General features: G+C 37.2%; 1 protein-coding gene across 1 annotated transcript in view; it reads right to left on the bottom strand.

Annotated features, from left to right (window-relative positions):
- SCAMP1 (secretory carrier membrane protein 1) overlaps positions 1–24,363 on the bottom strand; it is an 82,389-nt gene that overhangs the window by 52,633 nt on the left and 5,393 nt on the right. Inside the window, exon 2 of the mRNA XM_023618123.2 lies at positions 5,690–5,767. Within this exon, the coding sequence (XP_023473891.1) occupies positions 5,690–5,767 (78 nt within the window). The remainder of the gene's footprint in view (positions 1–5,689; positions 5,768–24,363) is intronic.

Raw genomic sequence — 24,363 nt, forward strand, 5'->3', positions numbered from 1 at the left:
AAGAATTCAAGCTAGGAATAGTGTTAGAAAGAGTAATGGTGAACCAAACACTAAAATTAAGGAATAAAGGGGCTGGCCCCGTGGCCGAGTGGTTAAGCTCATGCGCTCCGCTGCAAGCAGCCCGGTGTTTCGTCAGTTCGAATCCTGGGTGCAGACATGGCACTACTCATCAAGCCACGCTGAGACAGCGTCCCACATACCACAACTAGAAGGACCCACAGTGAAGAATATACAACTATGTACCGAGGGGCTTTGGGGAGAAAAAGGAAAAAAAATAAATCTTAAAAAAAAAAAAAAAAAATTAAGGAATAAAAAAAAGAAAAAGAAGAGGTAGAAATTCAGGACTCAGTAATGGAGCCACAGTGAATGGTGGTACCCAAATATAAGCTGATGGCATGAGATTCAATGGTGGGAATTTTTAAGACAGGAAGGAGGAAGAACGTCTGGAAGTAGCAATGAGAAACAAGATATCTACCTCACCTTTATGCCCAGTTGTCTGAGAACTGTGAGAGAAAAAGCAGCTGATTTTTCAGAAAGTTGCAGGGAAAGCAGTGTCCTTATAGAAAGGCCAGTTTCCACAGAGCAAAAGAAAAAACATTCAGAGAAAAAAATAAGGATAGAGGGGATTTTGATGAAGATGAACTGTGACTCCCAGAGAACACAATGGGAAGTTTCAGGAATTAAGGAAATAGAAGGATACAGAACAAGGAGTGTGCAGAGCATCACGAGGATTAAAATCCAGGAGATGAGACGTATTCTGGGAGTCTATAGAGTTTCTTGTAGAGATTGACACAAATAGGAATCAAGGGCATAAAGACATTAGTCCTGATAAACTTAAGCCAGACACATGTTGGGATAGGTGTTCTGGAGGCTCCACTCTGACCCTTTTAAATGGGATGAAGAAATGGAGACTAGAGATAGCAGACTAGCGTGAAAGACTTGCTGAGACTTGAAGTGGCCATGGTGGAGAAACCTACATCGCAAGGAACTATGCAGTCTCTAAGAACTGCAGATGGCACCTGCGACCTGAGGGCAGTCTCCAACTGATATTCAGCAAAAAGCTGGAGCCCTCACTCATCCAATCACAAGGACATTAATTCTGCCAAAAACCTGAATAATCTCGGAAGCAGATTCTTTCCCAATCAAGCCTCCAGATAAGAATGCAGCCCAGACAACCCCTTGATCACAGCCTTGTGAAACCCTGAGTAAATGACCCAGTTAAGCTATGCCTGGACTCCTGACCCACAGAAACTGTGAAATAATAAATGTGTTTTTTCAAGCCACTAAGTTTGTAGTAATTTGTTACACAGCAATAGAAAATGAATATATCTAGCATGAGAGGTTCATCTTGCCCCAGTGAACACGAGCATAACCTAGAGAAGCCAGGGATTATGACCATGCCCAGTCTCTCTCAACTCCATTCAATGACAGATAAAAGGCTCAGGGGAGGTGGTCTCAATTGGGTTGGGGGTTAGTGACTAGATGACCTGAGCTGGAGCCAATGGCACATTAGAGGATAAGACTAAAAAGATAGTCCGGGGGAAAGTATAAGGGGACTCTAAACTTTCTGCTCAATTTTTCTGTAAAACTAAAACTGCTTAAAAAATAAGTTTACAAAAAAGTTAAAATAAAACAAAAGACATTCTGAAGTCAAATCATGGAGGGTCCCATGCCACACTACCAAGTAGGCAATGCATAATCAATGTACACATCTCTAAGGAGAGGAGACTAACCTGACCTCGGCTTTAGGAAAATAATTCTAGTCGCAGTGAAAAAAAAGGTTTAAAGAAGAGAAATTGGAGACAGGTAAGTAGATAGGCCATTGTATTATGTCATATGAGTATCTGAATTAGGACAGTTTAGTACGAATGAAAAGGACAGACAAAAAGGTAATATCGTCTAGAGGCATAAGTGACAGACAGGATGTGGTAACTGATAAGATGTAGGAAAAGAAGCTGTTTGAGCCAAAGAGGACTCAGGTATTTCTAGCCAGTGACACTAGGAGAATAGAAGGCAACAGTTATCATTAAGTGAGACTAGAAACAAAGAAGACTGGTTCTGGAAAGGACAGATAATGAGCTCCAAGAAAGACAAGACAGTAAGAAGCAAAGGAAAAAGGAAAAGATAAAAAAGACATGCACACCAAGAGAAAATAAAGACAGGTCTGATGGTACAGAAACTGCCTTTGCAGTATTAGAGAAAGGTAAACTACTAAGCACAATGATATCCAGTCAGTCCCTGGAGCTAAAAGTTTTATCCATTTTCAAAAGAGAAACTGATATTATAAATTATTTAACTCAACGTCTTCCTCTCTGCCTCTATTGTTACACATAAAAAAAAAGACACCCAGAGACGTTAGGCGGTTTGCCTGAAGTTACCAACGAATTAGCAGCAGGGACTATGTTAGAATTCAGGGCTTATGATCTCAGTCTACTTCATGTCCTGAATTATCTTAGTTAGAGGCAGTTCTTTACATAAATCAATTATCTATGTCCCCATGGTTAGAAACGACCACTTGGGCATGCCAATGCTTGGAATTTTCTTCTCTTGGTTCTTCTGTCAAAAGGTACAGATCCTGCTACTATATGTGACAAAAATCACATATGGCAAAAACTAGCAGAACAGAAAACGAACCAGGCAGCCGCTCCCCAAAGAAAAAAAAAATACAACAGTAAAGTAGGCCCTAGAAATGTCACTAAGGATTTCTATCAGCAGTGCCATTCTTCCCAAACACACATAGGCATCCCCATCCCTACACTTCAACACCCAGCAGAAGAAATCCTGTTGGAAGCCTGAATGCCATCACAAACGGCTGAAACTAGTGAGAATCAAGCTGCAGGAGGCATTTTAAACTGTTACCTCACGTAAAAGGAAAACAACTGCCCCAAACACATACCAATTTTCAAGGAAGAGCCAATTCTTCTAGTAATTTATCCATTAAATTTTAGAGGGTAGGTCAGGGAACCTACCCACCATGCTCAACATAACTTAAGTGGGAAAATGCATTTTGACTTCAAACAACAAATTCTTTCATAACTCAAGACTATCCTGCATTTTTATAGTACATCTCAATTCAGACTAGCCACATTTCAAGCGCTCAATAGCTTTCCATTTTACTGCCAACAGACTTAATCTATACTGTAAGGTGTCTTGTGATAACTCCTTTCTCTGAATTTATAATATAGAATGAATTAATAGGTAAATTATTCAAACATTTAATTGTTGCCTTCCTTAAATATCTTAGTTTCCTCCAAACAGAAAACAAAATATTAAAGAAAACCTAATTTTACAAAAAAGGAACAAGACAGGAACTTTCTAAATCTTGGCAAGGTTATACACTCGTTCTGCTGAAGGATCTTCCTCTTGACCTCAAGTAGCTCACCACACCCTTATGCAACAATCCAGAAGTTTCATTTTCACGAATATTTTTCTAAGACAAGCATGAATACCACCAATAAACTAAAATAGTATTTGGGCTGAGTTCTAACATCTCGTTTAAGTCAATTATCGAAGTACATCTAATCTGTTTTGGAAAATAGTCACAGCCCAAAAAAAGGGACAAATTTCTGAAACTATAGGAAACAAAGGAACTTTTAATTTATTATTTCAACTGTGTTTTCCATCATGTAAAAAGTTCAGTGGAAATGCGTAAGGCCTCTTATAATAATTTTCCTGATTCTGACACTATCACTGCTCACCAAATCTGAGAGAAGTGTTTCATTGTAAACTGGCTTGTCATTATTGCCTAGCTACATACCTAAGATGAGTCTCTTTCGGAATATCTATCTTAGTAAAGTCTCAACGTTTAGGACCATGATTTACATTTTTCCATTTTATTTTTCCTGGATAGATCTTCTTTGTATAATTTTTTTAAATCCCAATTACATGAGATTATTTTTCACAGACCGGGACTATATCTTCTATTTCTCAGGCATATCTCTCTAAAGATAGCCCGAGCAAAATGGAAAAGGCAAAAGCTTACAGAAAACAGACGAGTTAGTAAATTAGTTCTACCTCCTACTAGCTGGATGACCTGTGTCTCACATTTTTTATCAGTAAAATGGAAATTAAAAAATATCACTTTGAATGTTTTAAGACTTCAGTACGATAACATAGGTAAAGCACACAGAACAAAGTGGACAACTCGATGAAGATTACTACTCCTGTTAAGAATAATCTAAAGTCGCTCCTATAAAAAGGTAAAAATATCTTTCAAAAAACTGCATGAAAATCTTTTATTTTTTACCACCAAACTTTAAAAAGTTTTGTTCCCATGTCCGCCCCCTCAGAAATCATCTTAGAAGAACTACATATAGTGAAATAAAATACACCAGCTCTTCTTTTTCTGGCTTTCAACTACTACTAAAATGCAGTCTCATACATTCATAGCACTAATTTACTATAACAGTGAACCATATGAAACTGCCATTTTTACATGACAAACCGGTCAGTGTATCGGCCATCTCACATGGTTCAATCTGAACTTTACCTGCTCAACGAACACTCTAGTGATCTCAGTCTGGGTTGCAGTTGCTACACATAAGCAAAGGCTGTTAAATGAAGGCTTTGAAATAACAAAGTGAAATTTAAAAGTTCATTCTTATATTAATGCTTTTACTTTATACAAAGCTCTTCCTAAAACTAAAAGGTTAATATAATACATCTTGAAGAAATTTCCAAGTGAAAATCTAAATAATCTTCTTGAATTATTTTCTAGACTATGAAAAACAAACATCTGGAAGAGGTGATCAAGTACGGATCATTAAAGTGATATGTAAATTCAAGTATACATACAGCTGAGGAACTTCAATATCTTTAAAAGGATGACGGACACTTCAAGAGCCAACAATGTTTAAAATTAGGGCCCTCATGAATGTGGTATTTAAGCTAGAGACTCAAATACAGGAGATAAAATTATTTGCCATAGAAATTTTGGGGGAGAATTCTCAACGGAACCTACCTCAATAGTTCTCAAAACTGGTTCACAAAAAAATCATCAAAAGGGCTAAAATGAAAAAAAACCCAAAAAACACAAAACTGCCCTAAAAGTGAGAGATTAGAGCCCTAATGGATGGTGTCATAAAGCTGCCCACGTGCTTCTAATATGCATCCAGGGCAGCGAACCCCTGTTCTACAAGGATTTTTTTCATACCACTACATTTTATAAATCAAGGCTAAATTCTGAAGGCAAGAATATGTTCCTAGGCCAAGTAAAGTTCCAGAGGTGGTAGTCTACCAGAACAGAAGGCTGGTACTATTCAGAATAACCTAATTCAAATGACAATCATACAAATATTCATGGTACAATTCCATACATAGGTCCCTCATCATAAGAAACCATCACCCCACATTACCATGAAGACAATGTGCATACCAAAAACACTTCCCTCTCCTACTTAAAATACTGTAGTAAGATTTACATATTAGAGGGATTATTAGCAATTTAATTTGTAGAACACAAAAGAAAATTTGCAGTATTTCACTAGGACCATCATGGTAATTTTCAATTACTACTGATATTCCTTCCTATTTTAAGAAAAAAAATAACCTAAGTTCTAAATAAAACACTACCAGCTTGTTTTACATAAGTTTAACCAATCAATTAAAAAAGAAAACATAATTAAAATAGAATTCCTATTTAATTTCAATTTTAACATTTAAAAGTAGTTCAATTAAACAATAGTCTTACTGTTCTGGAATCTGAGAATGGATTGTATTCATCAAGTCCTGGTGGAACATTTCTTGTCACTTGCGTAACTGATGGGTCCTGGAATAAAATTCGAAGGAGAAAAAAGATCACTTATCCTTCAAGATACAATTTTTATATTTCCGAAGCATTTGCTTTATCTGCATTTTTGGTCACCCAGCAAGGCTAACAGAGGAAAATAAGATTATCAGATTTACTCAGTCCCATTCCAATGAAGTTGAAATTTAAACCCACAACCTTTGCACCCTCAAGGAAAAACAAGTGAAAACTGGGTTAGTTTCAAATTAGCTGCTAGTTATTATAGAAAGAATGAAAGTGGACTACTCTTAACGGCTGCGTGGAACTGACTGGACAAGAGCATTCTCAGCAAATCTTGAGTAAACTCACCATCCTTTCCTCTGGGCTCCACAAAGAGTTCATGTTCCCCTTTTTTATATCTTTAATCGGTTTTGCCTACTACAGATTTAAGTACCACACTACAAATCGATGTCGCGTACAGGCAACATCTAGAGCCTCCAAGATTAAGTACCTCTTACTTGTTTTATTCTACTCCAATATTTCCACTTGACTGTAGTTTCTTTTTCCACATGATACTGGACTGTCTCCCCTTTTCCAAGTATATTACCACACTATCCTAGCTTTTCAAATTTTTTAATATTAGGCTTTTATATAAATAACTAAACCACAATATCCTAGATATTTATCCTATTTCTCTTGATTGTGAATGTAAAATACAAACATTATGAACATCTCAACAAAATCAACTACATAATCAACATGGAAAGCATTTGCAAACTGTAATGTGGCCTCGCTGGCTTTCTTATCCCTAGTTTCAAACTATGGTGTGCAGCAGAATCAAATAAAAGGTAGAGTGCTGCAGCCCACCCCAGAGTTCCCGATGCGGCAGGGAGGGGCGGGCAGTGCTGAGACTCTAACAAGTACCCAGGAGATGCCGCTGCTGCTGGTCTGGTCTAGGGACCACTGCTCTCTGGTCTATACTGTACCTTCTCCAACCCATCTTCCTCAACACAGTCATCAAAGTCACCTCTCAAAAATGAAAAGCTCATCTTGTCAAACTCCCCTCCCTGTCCCTCATCCATTTCAGATTGTGCAGAAGCTCTCCACTAACTATGAAGTCCAAATTCTTCAAAATGAGATACAAGGCTTCTGACCACCTAGCCTATCCCCTACCTTTGAAACAGCCTCGACAACTCTCTCATAACCACCTCACCTTGCCAGATCCTTCTCCCTTAAGCAAATGAAACAAGCTACTGCAGAAGGAGCCTCAAACTTGGCAAAAAGTGGTAAGGATAAATTAAAAGAAGAGCACAGACAAAAAATAAAGGCTTTAGACTTGCTCAACAAAATGGGAGGGATTTCATTCACTCTACTTCCCAGGATTCCCCTCCCAAGTTTACTCAAAAATATGAGGAGCAGGAAGATTATCAAGAGGGGATGAGTGCCTCAGGAGAAATTTTAACAAATAGAAATAAATGTTTTAATCAAATTTCTCTAGTTGGTGCATTGCTGTGGTTAAGTTAATTTAGAAGCAGGTTTAGGGTCAACAAGTGGAGACTTAGCAAATCCAGAAGGTTCAGCTGCAGTCTCAATGCCCGCCCCACCACCACTCACAAAACCAGGGGACCTGGGAGTCCTCAGACATCATATTCTTCCTTGGCATTGCTTCCTCTAGTGGGAATATTCTTGCAGGCAGGGTCAGTCTAGCAATCTCCTCCTCTTCCCTAAAGATTCAATCCAAAGACTACCTCATATGCTAACCAGTGATCTTCCTGATACCTTCCTGCCAGCCAAGTCACTCCATCCAGGCTCAGTGCTCCCACAGAGTTTAGTATGTATCTCCTCTAGCATTTATTTCACTGAATTCATGCAAGTCTTTATTCCCAAATTAGATGGTGACTTCTTTCAATACAAGAAATAGGTAAATAAGTCTTTTTTACTAAATCATACATGCCTGGCAATACTCTGTTTCTTGACTGATTACTACCACCCCTAGGGGGGAAAAATCCAAAGAGTAACTCTTCAAGACAGTAGCAGCAGTAATAACAAAGAAATACCTCCAGAAAAAAAATGAGCATAAATATGAAGATAGTTCAAAATGTTTAAAAATGTTTGACCTCACTCATTAGAGAAACACTAATTAAAACTACACAGATGTAATCATTTCTCACCTATCAGATTAGCAAAAACCCAAAAGTCTGACATACCCTATTAACAAAGCTGTAAGGAAACAAGGATTCTCATACATTACTAACAGGAACAGAAACTGTTACAACCCTATACAGGGAAAGTTGGCAATAGCTGGCAAAATTACATCTGCATTTATACTCTGCCCACAATCTCACTTCTAGGAATTTATTCCGAAGATATACTGGCAAAGTACTATTTGTAATAGCAAAAGGCTAGAAGCAAACTAAATGTTTGTCAGTAGAAGATGGTTGAATAAACTATGGTACATCTCCATGATAAAGCGCTATGCAGCTGAATATTAGCAGTTGTAAAATGGTATAAGGAGATCTATACACTGCCATGGAGTGAAAAAGTAAAGTGCAGAATAGTGTAAATGAGATGTTGCCTTTTATCCACAAAGGAAGATAAAAATGTATGTGTTTATTTTAAAACAGGAAAAATAAACCAAAAACTAATAAAAATGATTACCTATAAGGAGAGAAAGCAAACAATGAAAAGTGAGCATAGGGTGCCGGCCTGGTGGTGCAGCGGTTAAGTTCACACTTCCGCTTTGGCGGCCTGGGGTTCACCAGTTCGGATCCCGGGTGCAGACATGGCATCAATTGGCACACCATGCTGTGGTAGGCGTCCCATGTATAAAGTGGAGGAGGATGGGCACGGATGTTAGCTCAGGGCTAATCTTCCTCAAAAAAAAGAAAAGCGAGCATAGGCTTGGAAGCTAGACTTCTCTGAAGGTACTGTTTTCTACTTTTTCCTTTAGAACCTTGAAAATGTTCTTTATAATTATATAAGAAAATTAATTCAAAAAGAAAAAAGGAGGGGGGCAAAATGTAGGATCAGAAAGACAGATCCAGTTTAGTCAACATTCATGCCATTTATGTCATTCTCTCAATGCTAGAGAAGTTCAATGAGCCCAATAAGTCCCAACTCTCATTTTATAAATATGCATATCCAATTATCAAGGGTCCTAAAGTTTATATTAGATATTTTTTAAAAATCCTAAGGTATAACTTAGTTCCAAAGAGACCTAGAATGAAATTATCCTTTCAAATTTCTACTTTTGACTACAATAACCAAAATACACTTGTTGCCTTCTAGCTTCTAGAAAAGTTTAATCCAGGCTGAAAGCTAACTGGCAGTTTGACACAATCATTGTCTCAATTGAAATGAGTTCATTTCTAGCTGGTCCGGAATTTCTCCTACTATAGTATTAAGTGACAAAGCAGTAGAGTATGTACAGGATACGCCAACAATGATTTAGGAAGATAAAGAACTGATATCTCTGAATTACCACATAATTAACATTTCAAATTAGTTTTAATAAATGTAAATAGTGTTGAGGAAGCTTTAATCTCTAAACTGGAAGAAAACAACCAAGCTGAAGATTTAAGTAATAATGAATGATCTTTTAATGCCTATTAAGTATCCAGCACTTATTTATATTATTTCCAGCCCTTGCTATGATCCTCCCTGGTATACAGTATTATTCTATTTTTCAGAGAAAGAAGCTATAGCCTTGAAAATGTCAAGAAACTTCCTCAAGATCAATATGTCTGAGACAAAATATGAAGCCAGGACTTTCCAATGCTTCTTTTCATCAGATATACTAAAAATAGAGTTTACTATAATTACAACTTCATCAAGAAAGACATCGGTTGAGCTGATTGTTTAACAATGATTCCAAAACTTTGGCAGGAAAATATTGTGCTTCCTCTTCAACACAATAAAAATGAAACTGTTTCACCTGTTAACTTGGTTGTTTCTATGGCGGTGGTTCTCAAACTTAGCACACATTGGAATCACCTGGAGAGCTTGTCAAAACCCAGATTGCTGAGCCCCACTCTAAATGTACCCTGATATCTGGGATGGTGCCTGAGAATTTGCATTTCTAACGAGAAAAACATTGAGATAGTCTTATTTTATTGACTTAGAGGACTATAGCAGGCTTCTTTATTTTGTTAACTTTCAAGAAGCAAGTAAAGACATTCTTCAGAGTTTAAATATCCTGCTTGCATCTAACTGCACAAACATTAAAGTTATCTTTATGTCATTTCATTAAGCTAAGGCTACCATGCCAACCTTTAGTAAGCCACTTGACTGCATCGTCTTATTTCATTAAAAACTAAGATGCATTATAAAAATAAATGTTTTTACAAAGAAGAAAATAAGTAAAAATTTTACACCTAGCATAATTAGCTTTTTTATAATCTTTAATCCAAGTTTCTTTGCCAAACCCTCCAGGGTAGTGCACGCCTTCATTGTATTTCAACTGATTTCCTCCAGCACGCATTAAACTGGACATTTCTCAATCAGCTGCTATATATACCCTCACAGGAAGATTCCAACCTGACAGAAACTACTCTGACCTTCAGCTAGACGTGAGGAGATCAATTCAGTAAACAATTCTTGTGGCTAATTAACCTCAGTCTCCCGCTTATTCTCTTCTCCGTTTATAAACCATCCTCGAGCTAAACAGTAGACTAATAACAGAAAAGCCTACACGTATGATTGCATTTAATCATATATTATGTATCCACTTACTATATCTGCCAACACTTAATAAGATGAGTTTCAAGATTAACACTCAAAACCCTGAGTGTCTTAGGTACTTGTTCTGTAGCAGAAAGAGTACTATTCTAGGAATTACAAACTCTGGATTCCTGGCAATTACTAGCCTCTGTGACCTTAGGCAAGTCACCTAAACTCTCAATTTTCTCACCTGTAAAAAAAAAAAAAAAAGGAGAAATGTGATAGATGATCACCCCGCTCCGCTGCAGCTCTGAAATGTTATGCTATAGACTGTAAGTCTTCATTGGTTGAAAAGCTGACTGCCTGCATCCAAACCACAGGTCCACTAATGAAAAGCTGGAAACTTTGAACAAGGCACTTCATATTTCAATGCGACTCAGTTTCTTCATCAGTAAAATGTATCACATAGCTCATGAACTACTACATGTAAAATGCTTAATACAGTTCTTGCACATGGAAAATACTCAATAAGTGATAGCTGAGACTGTTATCATCATTACCAACAACAAGCTAAGGATGAAACAAAAAGCTCTCCATCTTATGATTAACTGAGATATTAAATATAACACATCTCACGTACTGAATAGGCCAAAAAATACCCACAGCCACTTTCTGAGGAAAAAAACCAGAAGCAGTTCTTTGCCCAACCTTTGTGTCATATGACCCTATGACCTCAGCTACATGTGAAAGGATGAGGAATTGACACCTGTGCCAAAGGCAGCCGTTTTTAGAAGATATGAGGAAGCCTGGCAGACCCCAACAGAACTGACTCTATATTGGATAATGGGTAATCAGTCCAATTAGATCCTGTTTCTTGAGGCACCTGAATATGAGACATGAAGACTGGTAATTAGTAGCATCAAAGAAGCTGACACTAGTCATGGTAGAAAGACAAATGGAAGCTAAGTCAAGAGAAGGTGACCAGAAAAGAGAGCAGTAGGTACAGGATCTGAGGGGAAGAGAAATTACTAGAGTTGCCAATGAGTCACCAAGCAAAAAGAGGGCCCACAGAGCTCCTGCTATTCTAGCTGGTGAGGAATGACTTGAGGTTAGAAGAGTTTTCACAATGTCCTGCAGGTCCTCTGAAGGGCCTCAGGGTGAAGAAAAGAGGAGAAAGTGTGAGAGGAGAAGAGGGAAAAGAGGGTGGCAGAGATCAACCCCTAACCTTCACTTGAATCAGTGCAGCTTAATTTTTATCTGTTTTATAAATATTGATTTCACATGAAAATGGCTTCCAGTGCTTGGCAAGAGGGAGGCAGAGGACAGGGGAGTGTGGATTGAGGAAACACCCTGTTAGCTCCCGGAGACCTTTCAATCCAATTGCAGAGATGGACTGTGTTGGACTTACTTCTCCCCTCCAAGAATCCCTGCAATAAACCTCCATCACTTGAAGTAACCTGAGCACATCTCCATGCCTTAAAACCAGAACAGGTGGAATCAGTATTCTTTGCCTTTTTGTATTCCACTAAAACTCCTTGTAAAAACAGTTTACTGCCACTAATTGTATTTAAATAAAATCTGCTGTGAAAGCTTTTAGTAAGTATAAACATTTACTGATCCCCTGTATACATACTGCTCCCCAATACACTTACTGATCCAAAACTGCTAAGTCACTGGTTAGTTTAACTCTAGTTTCACCTTCTTCTTTCTCTTCCTCTTCCAACTTAAAAAATAAGAGGAAGACTAGAAATATGACTCTAGTCTTTAATTTATCCTATTTTTCTTAGTGTTAGATATACTCCATAGTTGAAAAGTTTAAGCCAACTTGACAAAACGTATCTGAAAAAAAAACTCCCTTCATATCTAAGTTTCCTCTCTTCCCATCTTTTCTCAGGATTATCCTATCAGTGATACTTTTCTCTCTTATGTTCAACTGCTTCCTCTCAAAAAGATGCCTCACACCTAACATTTCAAGTCTCAATCATCTTTAAAATGCACACAAGCAAAGAAAAACAAAAACATTCCTTCAATCACAAATCACCCTCAAGCTACTATCAAGGCCCCGCTCTCACCCGTCTTTCTGTCCACTTCTCCATCTTGCCCCCTACCTCTCCCCAGATCAAGCTGCCAGCAATTCTCACAAGTAGACTGCAATAGCCTTCTTACTGGGCCCCCTCCCATCCTCAGACCCCTTCCCCAATCTGTTCTTCATAATGAACCAGAATGAGCTTCTCAAAATACAAACTTGCTCATGTCACACCTCCAGATTTAATGTGAAGACAACAAATGTATATTGAGTTTGATTTATGCTCTCAATAATCAAAGAGCAGATTTTAGGCCTTTGAACGTTTACAAAAATTTGGGGATGGACAATGAATAACTAGTGAAATCATTAATGGAATAGGGATTGCAAAGATGGGTAAATTCTCACCATCTATATAAGTGAATGCTAAGGAATGAAGACAAACTGTAAACCGGAGATAACTATTGACATTCTTTTATCACATACAGCTTACAGTGCAAAAGCCATCTACTGTTTTAATAATACATTTTACCCATCTAGACCTATCCTATATATAATACAGTGGCCACTAGCCACATGTAGCTCTTGAAACGCAACTAGTCCAAATTGAAATGTGCTGAAAGTCTAAAACATACCATGTTTATGATTTCAAAGATTTAGCACAAAGCAGTGTAAAATATCATTAATAATTTTTATGTTGATTAGGTGTTTAAAAGGTATTTTACATATATAGAGTTAAATAAAATATATTATTAAAATTAATTTCGCCTTTTTTTTTTATGTGGCTACCAGAAACTTTAAATTACATATGTGGCACGACTTATATTTCCATTGGACAGTACAGACCTAGGCATTACAACTTATTCAAGACTGGCTTACAATATAATTTCACTTTCATCCATTTGGGCAAATTCAACTGTGTTAGCAAAAACAAAAACAAACTCAAGACAAAGCTAAATTTCCTCTAAGTTTTTCAAAATTACAAAAGACGACAGGAGACCTGATCAGAAACCTCCCAATCCAATGTTTTTAATATAACAGAGTAGCAGACTTGCACCACACTTTTTCACTTTCCTCGCACCTTTTCACGTGAGATAGCAGAAGACAATTTGAATACTAAAACAAGATTTAGAAGAAAATGCATATTTACAATTCTAGCAAGAAAGCCTATGGGAAATCAAAGAAGGCTAAAGGAAAGATAGATGCAGGGAGAGAAAGAGAATTCATCTAGTTTAGCACAATTCTCGGCTCTTTAATTGCCTCATGTAATCCTCAGCACAGCCCTGTAGACTCCATATCCTGTCCTTCACTGGTGAGAATACCAGCTCAGAGATGTTTCAGCAACCTGCCCAAAGTCAAGTAGCTAATAAGCGAAGTGGTCAGGATTCAAATTCAAATCTGAATCCAAAGACTAAGTTGTTAGAAGAAAATGTAATAAAGAATACAAATATTCCTCAAAAGAAAAAGACTGAATTAAACATTGCATTGCTCCACAAAACTTAATTAAAATACTCTTCAAGAGCTCTGCTTAATCCAATCAATATTGTACACTAGACTAGGCAACCTGAGTAAACAAGAAAAGTCCCAAGCTAGGGGCTATGAGAGGCCTAACCTTTGGAGTATTAATTTTTTCTACACTATACTCCTCAGAGCTACTACAATCATAGGAATTTAACAAATAGAATTTCACTTACCTAGAGAATTACTAGAGTTTCTAAATGCCCCTTTAAAAAAAAAGGAAGGACAAGAAGCCATTAAAAATCTCAGCAAAACTCTAAAAGAAGATGTAGTTAGCAAAATTTTTATAACTCATAAGAAGTGCTTAATAATCACTAGGAATTATTCAATAACTCATGATTTTGAAAAACTGATATTCGTTTTCATGCAAGAGTCATGACAGTCTTACTGAAACCTGAAAGAGACTCAAACTAATTTTTATGGACTTGAATCAGCCCTTAGTAAACTGGAAACAACTAAAGCAATCTCACCCAGATTTATAAGTGCAACTTAAAATTCAACAAACCACACCTTAAGTTGCACTATTTTTCCATGTTAACACTAGCATTAAATGCCAAAAAATAATCATCATCATTTCATAATCTAGTACACTCTACATTCTAAAGGAAGAATTCTTTGGGAACAAAACTTCATTTCTGAACATAACATAATTTGGTTAAAATTTCCTCCAGATAACTAATGGTCTATGTAAGGGACTTTAATATAGAAAGCAACAAATTCTAGTACTTAGCCCACAGTCAAAATGAAATTAAGAGGTCTGGTCCTTTCTTTGTTCCATTTTATATTGCCAGCAGCACTTTTGGCAGTTACTGTGAGAAATCATCCCACATTATCCTTACTAAAGCCAGTCCATGGAATAGTTTTAGTCCAAGTTCTGTAATTCCTGAGTAAACTCAAAAATACGAACACGTGTGTCTGAATTTCCCCATCTATAAAATAAGGGAGGTGAACTATAACAACACATAAGCCTTCTGCCTCAGACTCTGCATTTAGGGGAACTGAGGCTACATACCAGCCAATTCCTCTTTCTCCTTCAAGACAGCTCAGGCATCACCTTCTCAGGAAATTTTTCTCCTGCAAACTGAAAGACGTGCTATTATCCCAAAAGTCCTGTGCACCCCAATGTTTATTGCAGCACTGTTTACAAGAGCCAAGACGTGGAAGCAACCTAAGTGCCCATCAACAGACTAATGGATAAAGAAGATGTGGTACATATATACAATGGAATACTACTCAGCTGCAAAACAGAACAAAATCATTCCATTTGCAATAACATGGATGGACCTTGAGAGAATTATGTTAGGTGAAATAAGCCAGCGAGAGAAAGATAATCTGTATATGACTCCACTCATATGAGGAATTTAAAATTATGGACCAAGAACAGTTTAGTGGATACCAGGGGAAAGGTGGGGTGGGGGGTGGCACAAAGGGTGAAGTGGTGCACCTACAACATGACTGACAAACATTAATGTACAATTGAAATTTCACAAGATTGTAACCTATCAATAACTCAATAAAAAAAAAAGACAAAAAAAAAATCTGAAAAGGTCAACGTGATCCAAAGTAGCTTAATTGTGTGCTAGAACACAGCCCAACACTCATATCCCCCAGTTTTCATGTCTACATTTTTAAAGAATAAAATAAAACAATGTTCAAAACATCATGCATCCAATAAAAAATTCCCAGGTACGCAGAGGAACAGCAAAATATGACTCTAAGCAGGAGAAGAAAAATCAGTCAACAGAAACAGACCGAGGAATGGCAGAAAGTATGGAATTAGCAGACAAGGACTTAAAGGCAAATTTTATGAATTTTATAAATGTGCTCAGTATGTAGAGAAGACATGTACATAATGTGTAGAGAAATGGAAGACATAAAAAAGATATGAATGGAACTTCTGATTATGAGAAATACAATGTCTGAAATGAGAAACTCCAAAGAATGAAAGTCAAAGTCTTCACTGACACATGAGGCCTACTTTCCCACTCTTGCCTGAGGCCTCAGGGCCGTTGCACCAACTAGCTGCTCTCTCTGCCTGAAGTACACCCCCCAGATTCTGCTTGATTGCTCCCTCACTTCCTCAGGTCTGTGCTCAAATGTCCCCTTCTAAGTGAGGCCCTCCCCATTTAAACCTGTATTCTCCTCTCTACTCCTCAGCCTCCTTTGCTGCTTTATTTTTCTCTATAGAATTTTTCACCATCTAACTTGTTCTATACTTTACATATGTATTTGGGTTCTTTGTCAGCTTCCCACACAACACTGTAATCTTCACGCGGGCAGAGATTTCTTCCCCTGTGTTCACTGCTATGTCCCTAACATCTACAGCAATTCCTGGCACACAGCAAGTGCTCAAAGAATATTTGTTGAATGAATATTTTAGAAAAATAAAAAAAATAAAAAAAAAAAAGAAAGACGTGCTATTCTTGTTTCTTGAGCATCAAAGTATTTATCATGCATTGTGTCTCCCAACCAAAGTGTGGATTCTTCAACATCAGGGACTCCTTCACCTTTGTATCCCTAGTGATTATTTCAGTGTCTGATCCGCTTTTGGAGCTCCATAGACGTTTGACTAAAATAACCTACTCTTGTTCCACCTTCAATTTACTGAAGACAACTGAGTTTGAAACTTTAATCTCTAATGCACTCACAGCAATTACACAACTATTTTAAGTAACCATAAAGACCTTATTAAACTGGCAAACTCACCAGTTTAAACAATGGCTGATAAAGACTGAGAACATGCTTTGCTTATTTTTCAAGTTATGCCACTGGATCCAGTCAAAGTCACATTAATCATCTAACCAAAGCAATAGAAATTAGTCCACAGGCAAAATAATTAGATGGTCCATTGGCAAGTGCTATGAGAGACCAATAAAGTAAAGGGATCCTGCTATTCCAAATTGCACGTTCTATTATGTAGCACCATATATGAGCGATATGAACTAGAGCCAGTCAAAAAAAGACAATATGTCTAAAGATAGAGCAGTGGAAAAAAATCAAACCAATGACTTCTTAAAGCAATCACTAGGGCAAAAAAACTGAACATTTAGATAATATCAAAATGAGTTACATCTTTAATAAAAAGACACTTTAAAAAATAAAGCAACTTTAAATAGACAACCAGTACCTTTGACCACACACAAAAATTAACACAAAATGAATCAAAGCCCTAAATGTATGCACTAAAACTGTAAAACTCTTAGAAGAAAACACAAGGGTAAATCTCGGATTAGGCAATGGCTTCTTGGGTATGACACTAAAAGCACAAGCAACAAAAGAAAAAAGAGGTAACTGGACCTCATCAAAATTAAAAATTTCCTGTTGTAAAGTACACCATCAAGAAAGTAAAAAGACAATGCGCAGAATTGGAGAAAATTTTTGCAAATCATGTATCTGATAAGTGACTTGTACCTAGAATATATAAAGAACCCTAACTCAATAATAAAAAGACAACACAATCAAAAAACAGGCAAAAGATCTGCATAGACATTTCTCTAAAGAAAATATACAAACAGCCAATAAGCACATAAAAAGATGCTCAACATCTTTAGCCATCAGGGAAATGCAAATCAAAACCATAATGAGACACCACTTCACACCTACCATAATGGGTATAATCAAAAAGACAAGTGTTGGCAGGATGTAAAAAAATTAGAATCTGCTGGTGGGAATGTAAAATGCTACAGCCATTTTGGAAAACAGTTTGGCAGTTACCATAAGACCCAGCAATTCCACTCCCAGGTACACATCCATGAGAATGAAGGCATATGTCCATACAAAAACTTATATACAAATATTCATAGCAGCATTATTCCTAAGAGACGAAAAGTGGAAACAACCAAAATTCCTAGCAACTGGTGAATGGACAAATAAAAAGCAGGATATCCATGCATTGGAGTATTATTTGGCAATAAAAAGAAACGAAGTCTTCATACATGTTACAATATGGATGAACCTTAAACACATTATGCTACGTGAAAGATGCCTGTCATACAAGACTACATATTATATGATTCCATCTATATAAAATGTCCAGAAAGCATATTAGTCGCTGCCTAAGGTTGGAGGAGTTGGGGGGAAGGAGGGAAGGAATGCTGAAGGATACGGGGTTTCTTTTTGAGGTGTTGAAAATGTTCTCAAATTGGTAGTAGTGATGATTGCACAACTGTGGATATACTAAAAACCACTAACTCGCACTGTTTAAATAGGTGAACTGTATAGTATACGAATTATATCTCAAAGTTGTTTAAATACAATCAGATGTAATATTTATTGGAAGAAATATTGTCAACTGACTATAAATCCATGTCTTCAAAACCTAAATACAGAATCACTCACTGCCCTCACAAATAAAGAGAAATGCTCATCAGGAAAGAAGTAAGGAGGGATGGTGTAGGGGGACTAGCAATTAGGGACTGCACTGACACCAGACTTTGAATATTTAAAATTGGATACTTTAACATCCAATCACACTAAATCACCAAAATTTCTTGTGAAATTTGAGAAACTGGGTAGCCAACAGAGCTAGGTGCATTGAACATTAATGCACTGAAGTCTACAGACATAAAAAAGAAAAAGGCTGATCACACAGAACAGGAAAATATTTGGTCATATGTCTGTTCAACCGACCTGCGAGTTCAATCACCTTTGACCACTAATGAATGAGCCACTGACCTGATATCCTAGGGATGGGAGAACAGCAGGGTCCTCCCACCTAAATATCACTTTTCAGTAAACTATCAAGAGATTTTCATACAAAAAACTTTGTTTTATCATACATAGTGGTTCTCCACCAAGATTAATGGGTTTTATGTCATTCTCCTTTAATATATTAAAGACAGAAATACCAAACAAATACCACTAAATGTGGCAAGCAAAGATCTGTGAACAAATTTTAAAAGGTCTTAGTAGTTTGGTTAGCTTACAGGCAGTCAACTTTTAAAGGTAGTTTTCCATGGGAGAGCAAATGTATAGTTCACAGAACATTTTCTTATGAAACAAATTCTGGCTAAATAAATAACCTACCCTTGTTAACTTGGTGGTTAAGCTCACCCGGTCAGTACTTAAAATCATAACACCACCAAATCCAAGCATTCACTACAACAAGAGATCCATGGGGGGGACATGTTCACAGTTCCAAATGTGAGACAGGCAGTCATCTCCTGCTAGCTTCCCATGACGTTGAAAGTAATCATAACTTTATAAACTACCAGACAACTGTAATAAAAAGAACACCAGATGTCCTTTCCAAAAATCACCAACATTAGACAACCAAGTACACAACTGTCCAACAGTTAAACAAAACTTATATCACAAGGTGATTTGTCATAAAAAGAGCTCTCCTTATTACTACCCTCGGTTCAAGTTGTGATATATAATAGCTTCTAAAATCCCTAAGCTTTGTAAGACAACCAGTAATTTGTATGTTTTGCTTTTGTTACTATTTTTGTTAATACCAAAAAGTTTAAAAGTTAATAAAAATTAGAGTCTGCCTTAGAAAATATAGGCAATTTAAGGATGAAATAAAGGAGAATAAATAATCACATGTTGCAACCAAAGATAATTTTTCACCATTATTTATATCCTTTATCTGTTTGTTATTTTAAGAGCTTCCCATTTTTGTCTTGATGCAAAAGAAAAACTCCTGGAACTATAAGAAATGTAAAAAAAAAAAAAAAAAAAAAACACAATAAATAAATACTGGAGGCAGAAAAATTAAGTAATTTGACCAAGGTCGGCTAGGCGGTGGAGAAGCAAATCTCAGCAGCCTGATTCCAGAGCCACTCTCCACCCTACTCCTCTCTGCTAGGAGAAGACAAACCTCTGCTAACATCACCGGCTGCCTCCTCTACACCCCCTAACACCAGGCTGAGAACACAGAAATGACTGTCTGCAATATACAGAGTTCATAGAACATTTTCTTATGAACTCAACTCTAAATGGTGCCTAAGTTCCCCTGAGATTCATATATAAACATTTCCATTAAAAATGTTTTAATCAAATAGAAAAAGCATGTAATACACTTCTTTCAAGCATAGAGAATAAATTAATTTGCATTTTTACAATATTCTGCTTACTCATAAGCAATTCACCAAAATTTATGACTATTTGAGATGCCAAAAATCAGGCACGCTAGGCCATAGATAAAACCACAAGCCTGACTAAATCAACCTGAAACAAGCATCAACAGATCTAGGAAAACTGCTAAATGGTGGTAAAATTACACTGGGATACCAGCCCCTGGCCATGACCAGCCGGTATTTCTGATGCTCTTTTCCTCTCACCTACCACTGTCATTTCTCACTACTTTCTACAAAGATTCCAAATCACCATTTAAGGATTCTAACCACCATTAGAGGATTCCCACAGGTAAAACGGCTGCCAACGGCATGTATACCTCTCCACCATTGCTTATGTCTCTTGGAAAAAGCGGAAACTTCCAGTATTTGTTGTGTGTATAACGTTTCTACAATATGCACTGTTTTGACTGTTTGATAAGCAAAAACCTTTAATAGCTGGTTTATTTTTTCTTCTATCATCAACTGAGTTAAAATTATCAGTGTATAACTATCACAAATCCCTTCTTCCTAGTTTGATCTCACCAATACTAAATGATCTCGTCCATACTCAAAATGCACACCACATTATAATAAGCACTTATTCCCTCACTTTATTAGTTTAAGAGGTTCCAATATTTTTGCTCACATGCAAAAACGTATTTAATGATTCATTTGTATTCTGTAAAATAAATGCAAGTGTTTCTTTTAAGGAAAAGAAAAAGTATCAAGTTGGTAATATTGATAACGTGTTCATAATTGCATTCTAAAAACAAACATAAAACTCAACATTACGTTATTTTTTTAAAAAATGTATTGAAGCAATCAGAGATTTACAAGCCATTGCAACACAAGCTCTGGCAATTTTGAAAACTGGGCAAGCTAATATATATACTCTAGGTATTTGGGAACCATTTGAATAAAATATAAAGAGCTTTTTTAGGTAAAATATTTCATTTCTTTTGCAAAAACATAGGTTAAGAAAGAATACAGAGATTTTTTGGTGAGAGTGCCAAGATCATTCAATAGGGAAAGAACAGTCTGTTCAACAAATGGTGTTGGAACAACTGGATATCCACACACCTAAGAATGAAGTTTGACCTTACTTCACACTATATACAAAAACTAACACAAAATGAATCGCAAACCTAAATATAAGAGCCAAAACTGTAAAACTCTTAGAAAAGAACATAGGGGTAAATCTTCATTACCTCAGCCTTGGCAAAGGATTCTTAGATACAGTATCAAAACACAAGCCACAAAATATAAATAATTTGGACTTAACTAAATTGTGATTCAAAGGACATCAACAAGTAAAAAGACAATCAACAAAATGAGAGAAAATAATTGTAAATCATATACCTGGATGAAGAACGTGTATCCAGAATATCTAAAAATCTCTTACAACTCAATAATAAAAAAGACAACCTAATTTAAAAATAGGCAAAGGCTCTGAATAGACATTTCTCCAAAGATGATACACAAACGGCCAATAAGCATGTAAAAATATGCTCAACATCATATAGCCATCAGGGGAAGGCAAATCAAAACCACAATGAGATACTTCACACACACTAGGATGGCTGGAATCAAAAACAGCTAAGCAGCATTCATGAAGACGTAGAGAAAGTGGACCCCTTATACGCTGCTGGCAGGAATACAAAATGGCGCAGGCACTTTGGAAAACAGTCTAGCAGCTCCTCAAATGATTCAACATAGTTACCATACGACCCAGTAACTTCACTCTAGGTACATACCCAAGAGAATTTAAAACAGGTGTTCAAACAAAAACTTGTACATTAATGTTTATAGCGGCATTATTCACAATAGTCCAAAGGTGAAAACATTTCAAACGTCCATCAACTGATGGACTGGCATTACTAATTCTTAAAAGCACCCAAAGCCAACGCCAGGGAGAAGGAGATTACCGAGCTGCTCTCCGTGTGTAGTTCTACAAAGACTTCTTGTGGCAGGTCTGGCACAGGGAAGGGGAACAGGGGTTCCAACACTGGTCTGCTATGAGAAGTCAGAAGCTTCAGGACAGTACAGGCTGCCTTAGCAGGAACAAATGAAACGGAGTGAAAGTGGCAAGGGGACTCGGCACTAAGTCAAATCCAAGCAACTCCACATCATCCTTTATTTCCCACACATGCTGAAAGTTGGGGAACATCTCACAGTGTGGGATTTGCATTACTCTATTCCACCACTGAAAACTAAATACACGTTTAACATTATCACACAGACTTGTATTCTATCCTTTAGATCTGCATCAGGTCTAAAAACAGGTTTAATTCTACCGTGGTTTTGACAAGAAAATGTTACCTCACATTTATCTTCTGGCAATTCTGGTCGAAAGAAACCGACTCGAGTCACCTCAAATGCTGGGAGAAGGAAGGGTATTTTACAGATACAAGCACAAAGAAGGATGCCAGGTTTCACAGAGTCTGGAATTCTGCAAGACATGGCAACATCTCTTGTAGTTCAAGAGCAGCTCTACTAAGGGACAGGAATTCTAGAAAATGACCCTCAGGAGCTCCGGTCAGACGATTTCTGACCAGAGTTTCATGATTAAGATAATCTGACTTTCCTCATGTCTTTCCATGGTTATTCCCACTACAACTACCTGACTTTATGTACCTATATGTAAGCAACCACTTAGCACTGTTCCCCCAGCAGAAGCTGGCACTCAGAGCATAGCAGGCCCCTAGAACATAAAGCCTTCTCTCTAGCTGAGATGATCAGACTCAATCCTAATATCCAACAGATTAAAATGAGAAAGAATTTATGCATTTGCAAAATGGTCCATACAGGTACAAAAATCTAACAATTACAGAGTTTCAAAGTAGAAAAACATCTATGAAGTCTCTACCTTAGCATCTCTGATAGGCCATCCAAATTCTGCTTGAATTTCTTCAAGTGCTGGGGAACTCCATACCAAAAAAGCACTGTCCAGCTACTCTAAGAGATTTTTAAAAATCTTTATGTTAGGACAAAACCTACCTTCATGTAAACTGTGCCAATTAGCCTTGGATTTTTTTTTCTAAAGAACAAGTTTATTCACTCATCTAAGAATCCTTCAAGTATCTGAATATCTCACATTTTTCTTTAGCCTTCTACAGACCAAACCCACTGAGTAATTTAAACTTAAATTATTCTTCCTAGGACTTGATCCCAGACCCATGACCATTCTGACTTCTTCTTTGGGTACATCCTACTTTATTCAAACCACTTTTTAAATATGCACTTGGAATTACAGACAATACCTGTGGAATAGACAAGAACAGAATATTGTAGATTCATTTTTAGGAACTGGTCACAAATTTCATTAATCCAATATATATTTTTCAGGAACTACATCACACTGGTGATTCATATTGAGAAAATATCCAATAAATTTCCTAGATCTGTATTCAGCACTACTAAATATTAATTGTACTCCAAAAAACTTTTTCTTTAATAATATCAGCAAAACAATAGTTTACTTTCAAAATTTTTCACAATCACCATCATCTCAATTTTGATTACTGTTAAAGCCATGGCACTAAAATAAAACTGTGTTCAAATACTAGTTTTGTCATGGAGCATTTGTGAGAGGTACCCCACCCACACTAGCAGCCTCCCCCTGTACCTGCCTGAGAGCGTTCACTGGCCATAGGAGATGCTCAACCTAGCCAACAGGTTGTCTAAGTATCTTAAGAGTTTGGATCCATAACACCCTGACACTCCACCCTAAGTAAAGAAGACTATCTCAAAAAGAATTACAGATGTGTTTCAAGGGACAGTTTAAACCCTGATAAGATTAACAAGAAACTGTTGAGTTGTACCAGCCCAGACTAAAAGGAAGAGAGACACTTCAAAATAAGAGAGACTTCTGAGCTCCCGACTTTCAGTGGGTAGGAAGCAGACATAATGCTACTCAACTGCCAACAGGAGTCATTTCTCACAGAAAAAGACTTCTCAGAGGGTGGAGCCAAAGGTCGAAGAAAGTAATGGATTAGGGAAAGACTTCCAGGTAGTAGAACTGGGCCGTAATCAAGGAACTCTCATTGCCCACAAAGTAGGGGACCCTGACAACATGAGCATGGCTGGATTTCAGACTTGCTACAGACCAGCAACTGCTATGTGCCTCCCACTCCTCCCCTATCTAAATGGGAGTGTCTGCTGAGGTTATCCTGTACCTGTCTCACCATCTTATCCTGGGTGTATCTTTTCAGTTAGACCTGTATCAAGAGAGACACAGCTCCTCCCATCAAGAAGTGGAGCCTGATCCTCCCCACTTGTGTTTTGAATCTGGGCTGGCTTTGTGGCTTGCTCTGACTAAGAGAATGCAGCAGAAGTGAAATGACTCCAGAAGCCTTGCAGCTTTGGCTCTTGCCCTCCTG

Source organism: Equus caballus, chromosome 14, assembly GCF_041296265.1.
Source record: "Equus caballus isolate H_3958 breed thoroughbred chromosome 14, TB-T2T, whole genome shotgun sequence".
In the NCBI taxonomy this organism is placed as follows: Eukaryota; Metazoa; Chordata; class Mammalia; order Perissodactyla; family Equidae; genus Equus; species Equus caballus.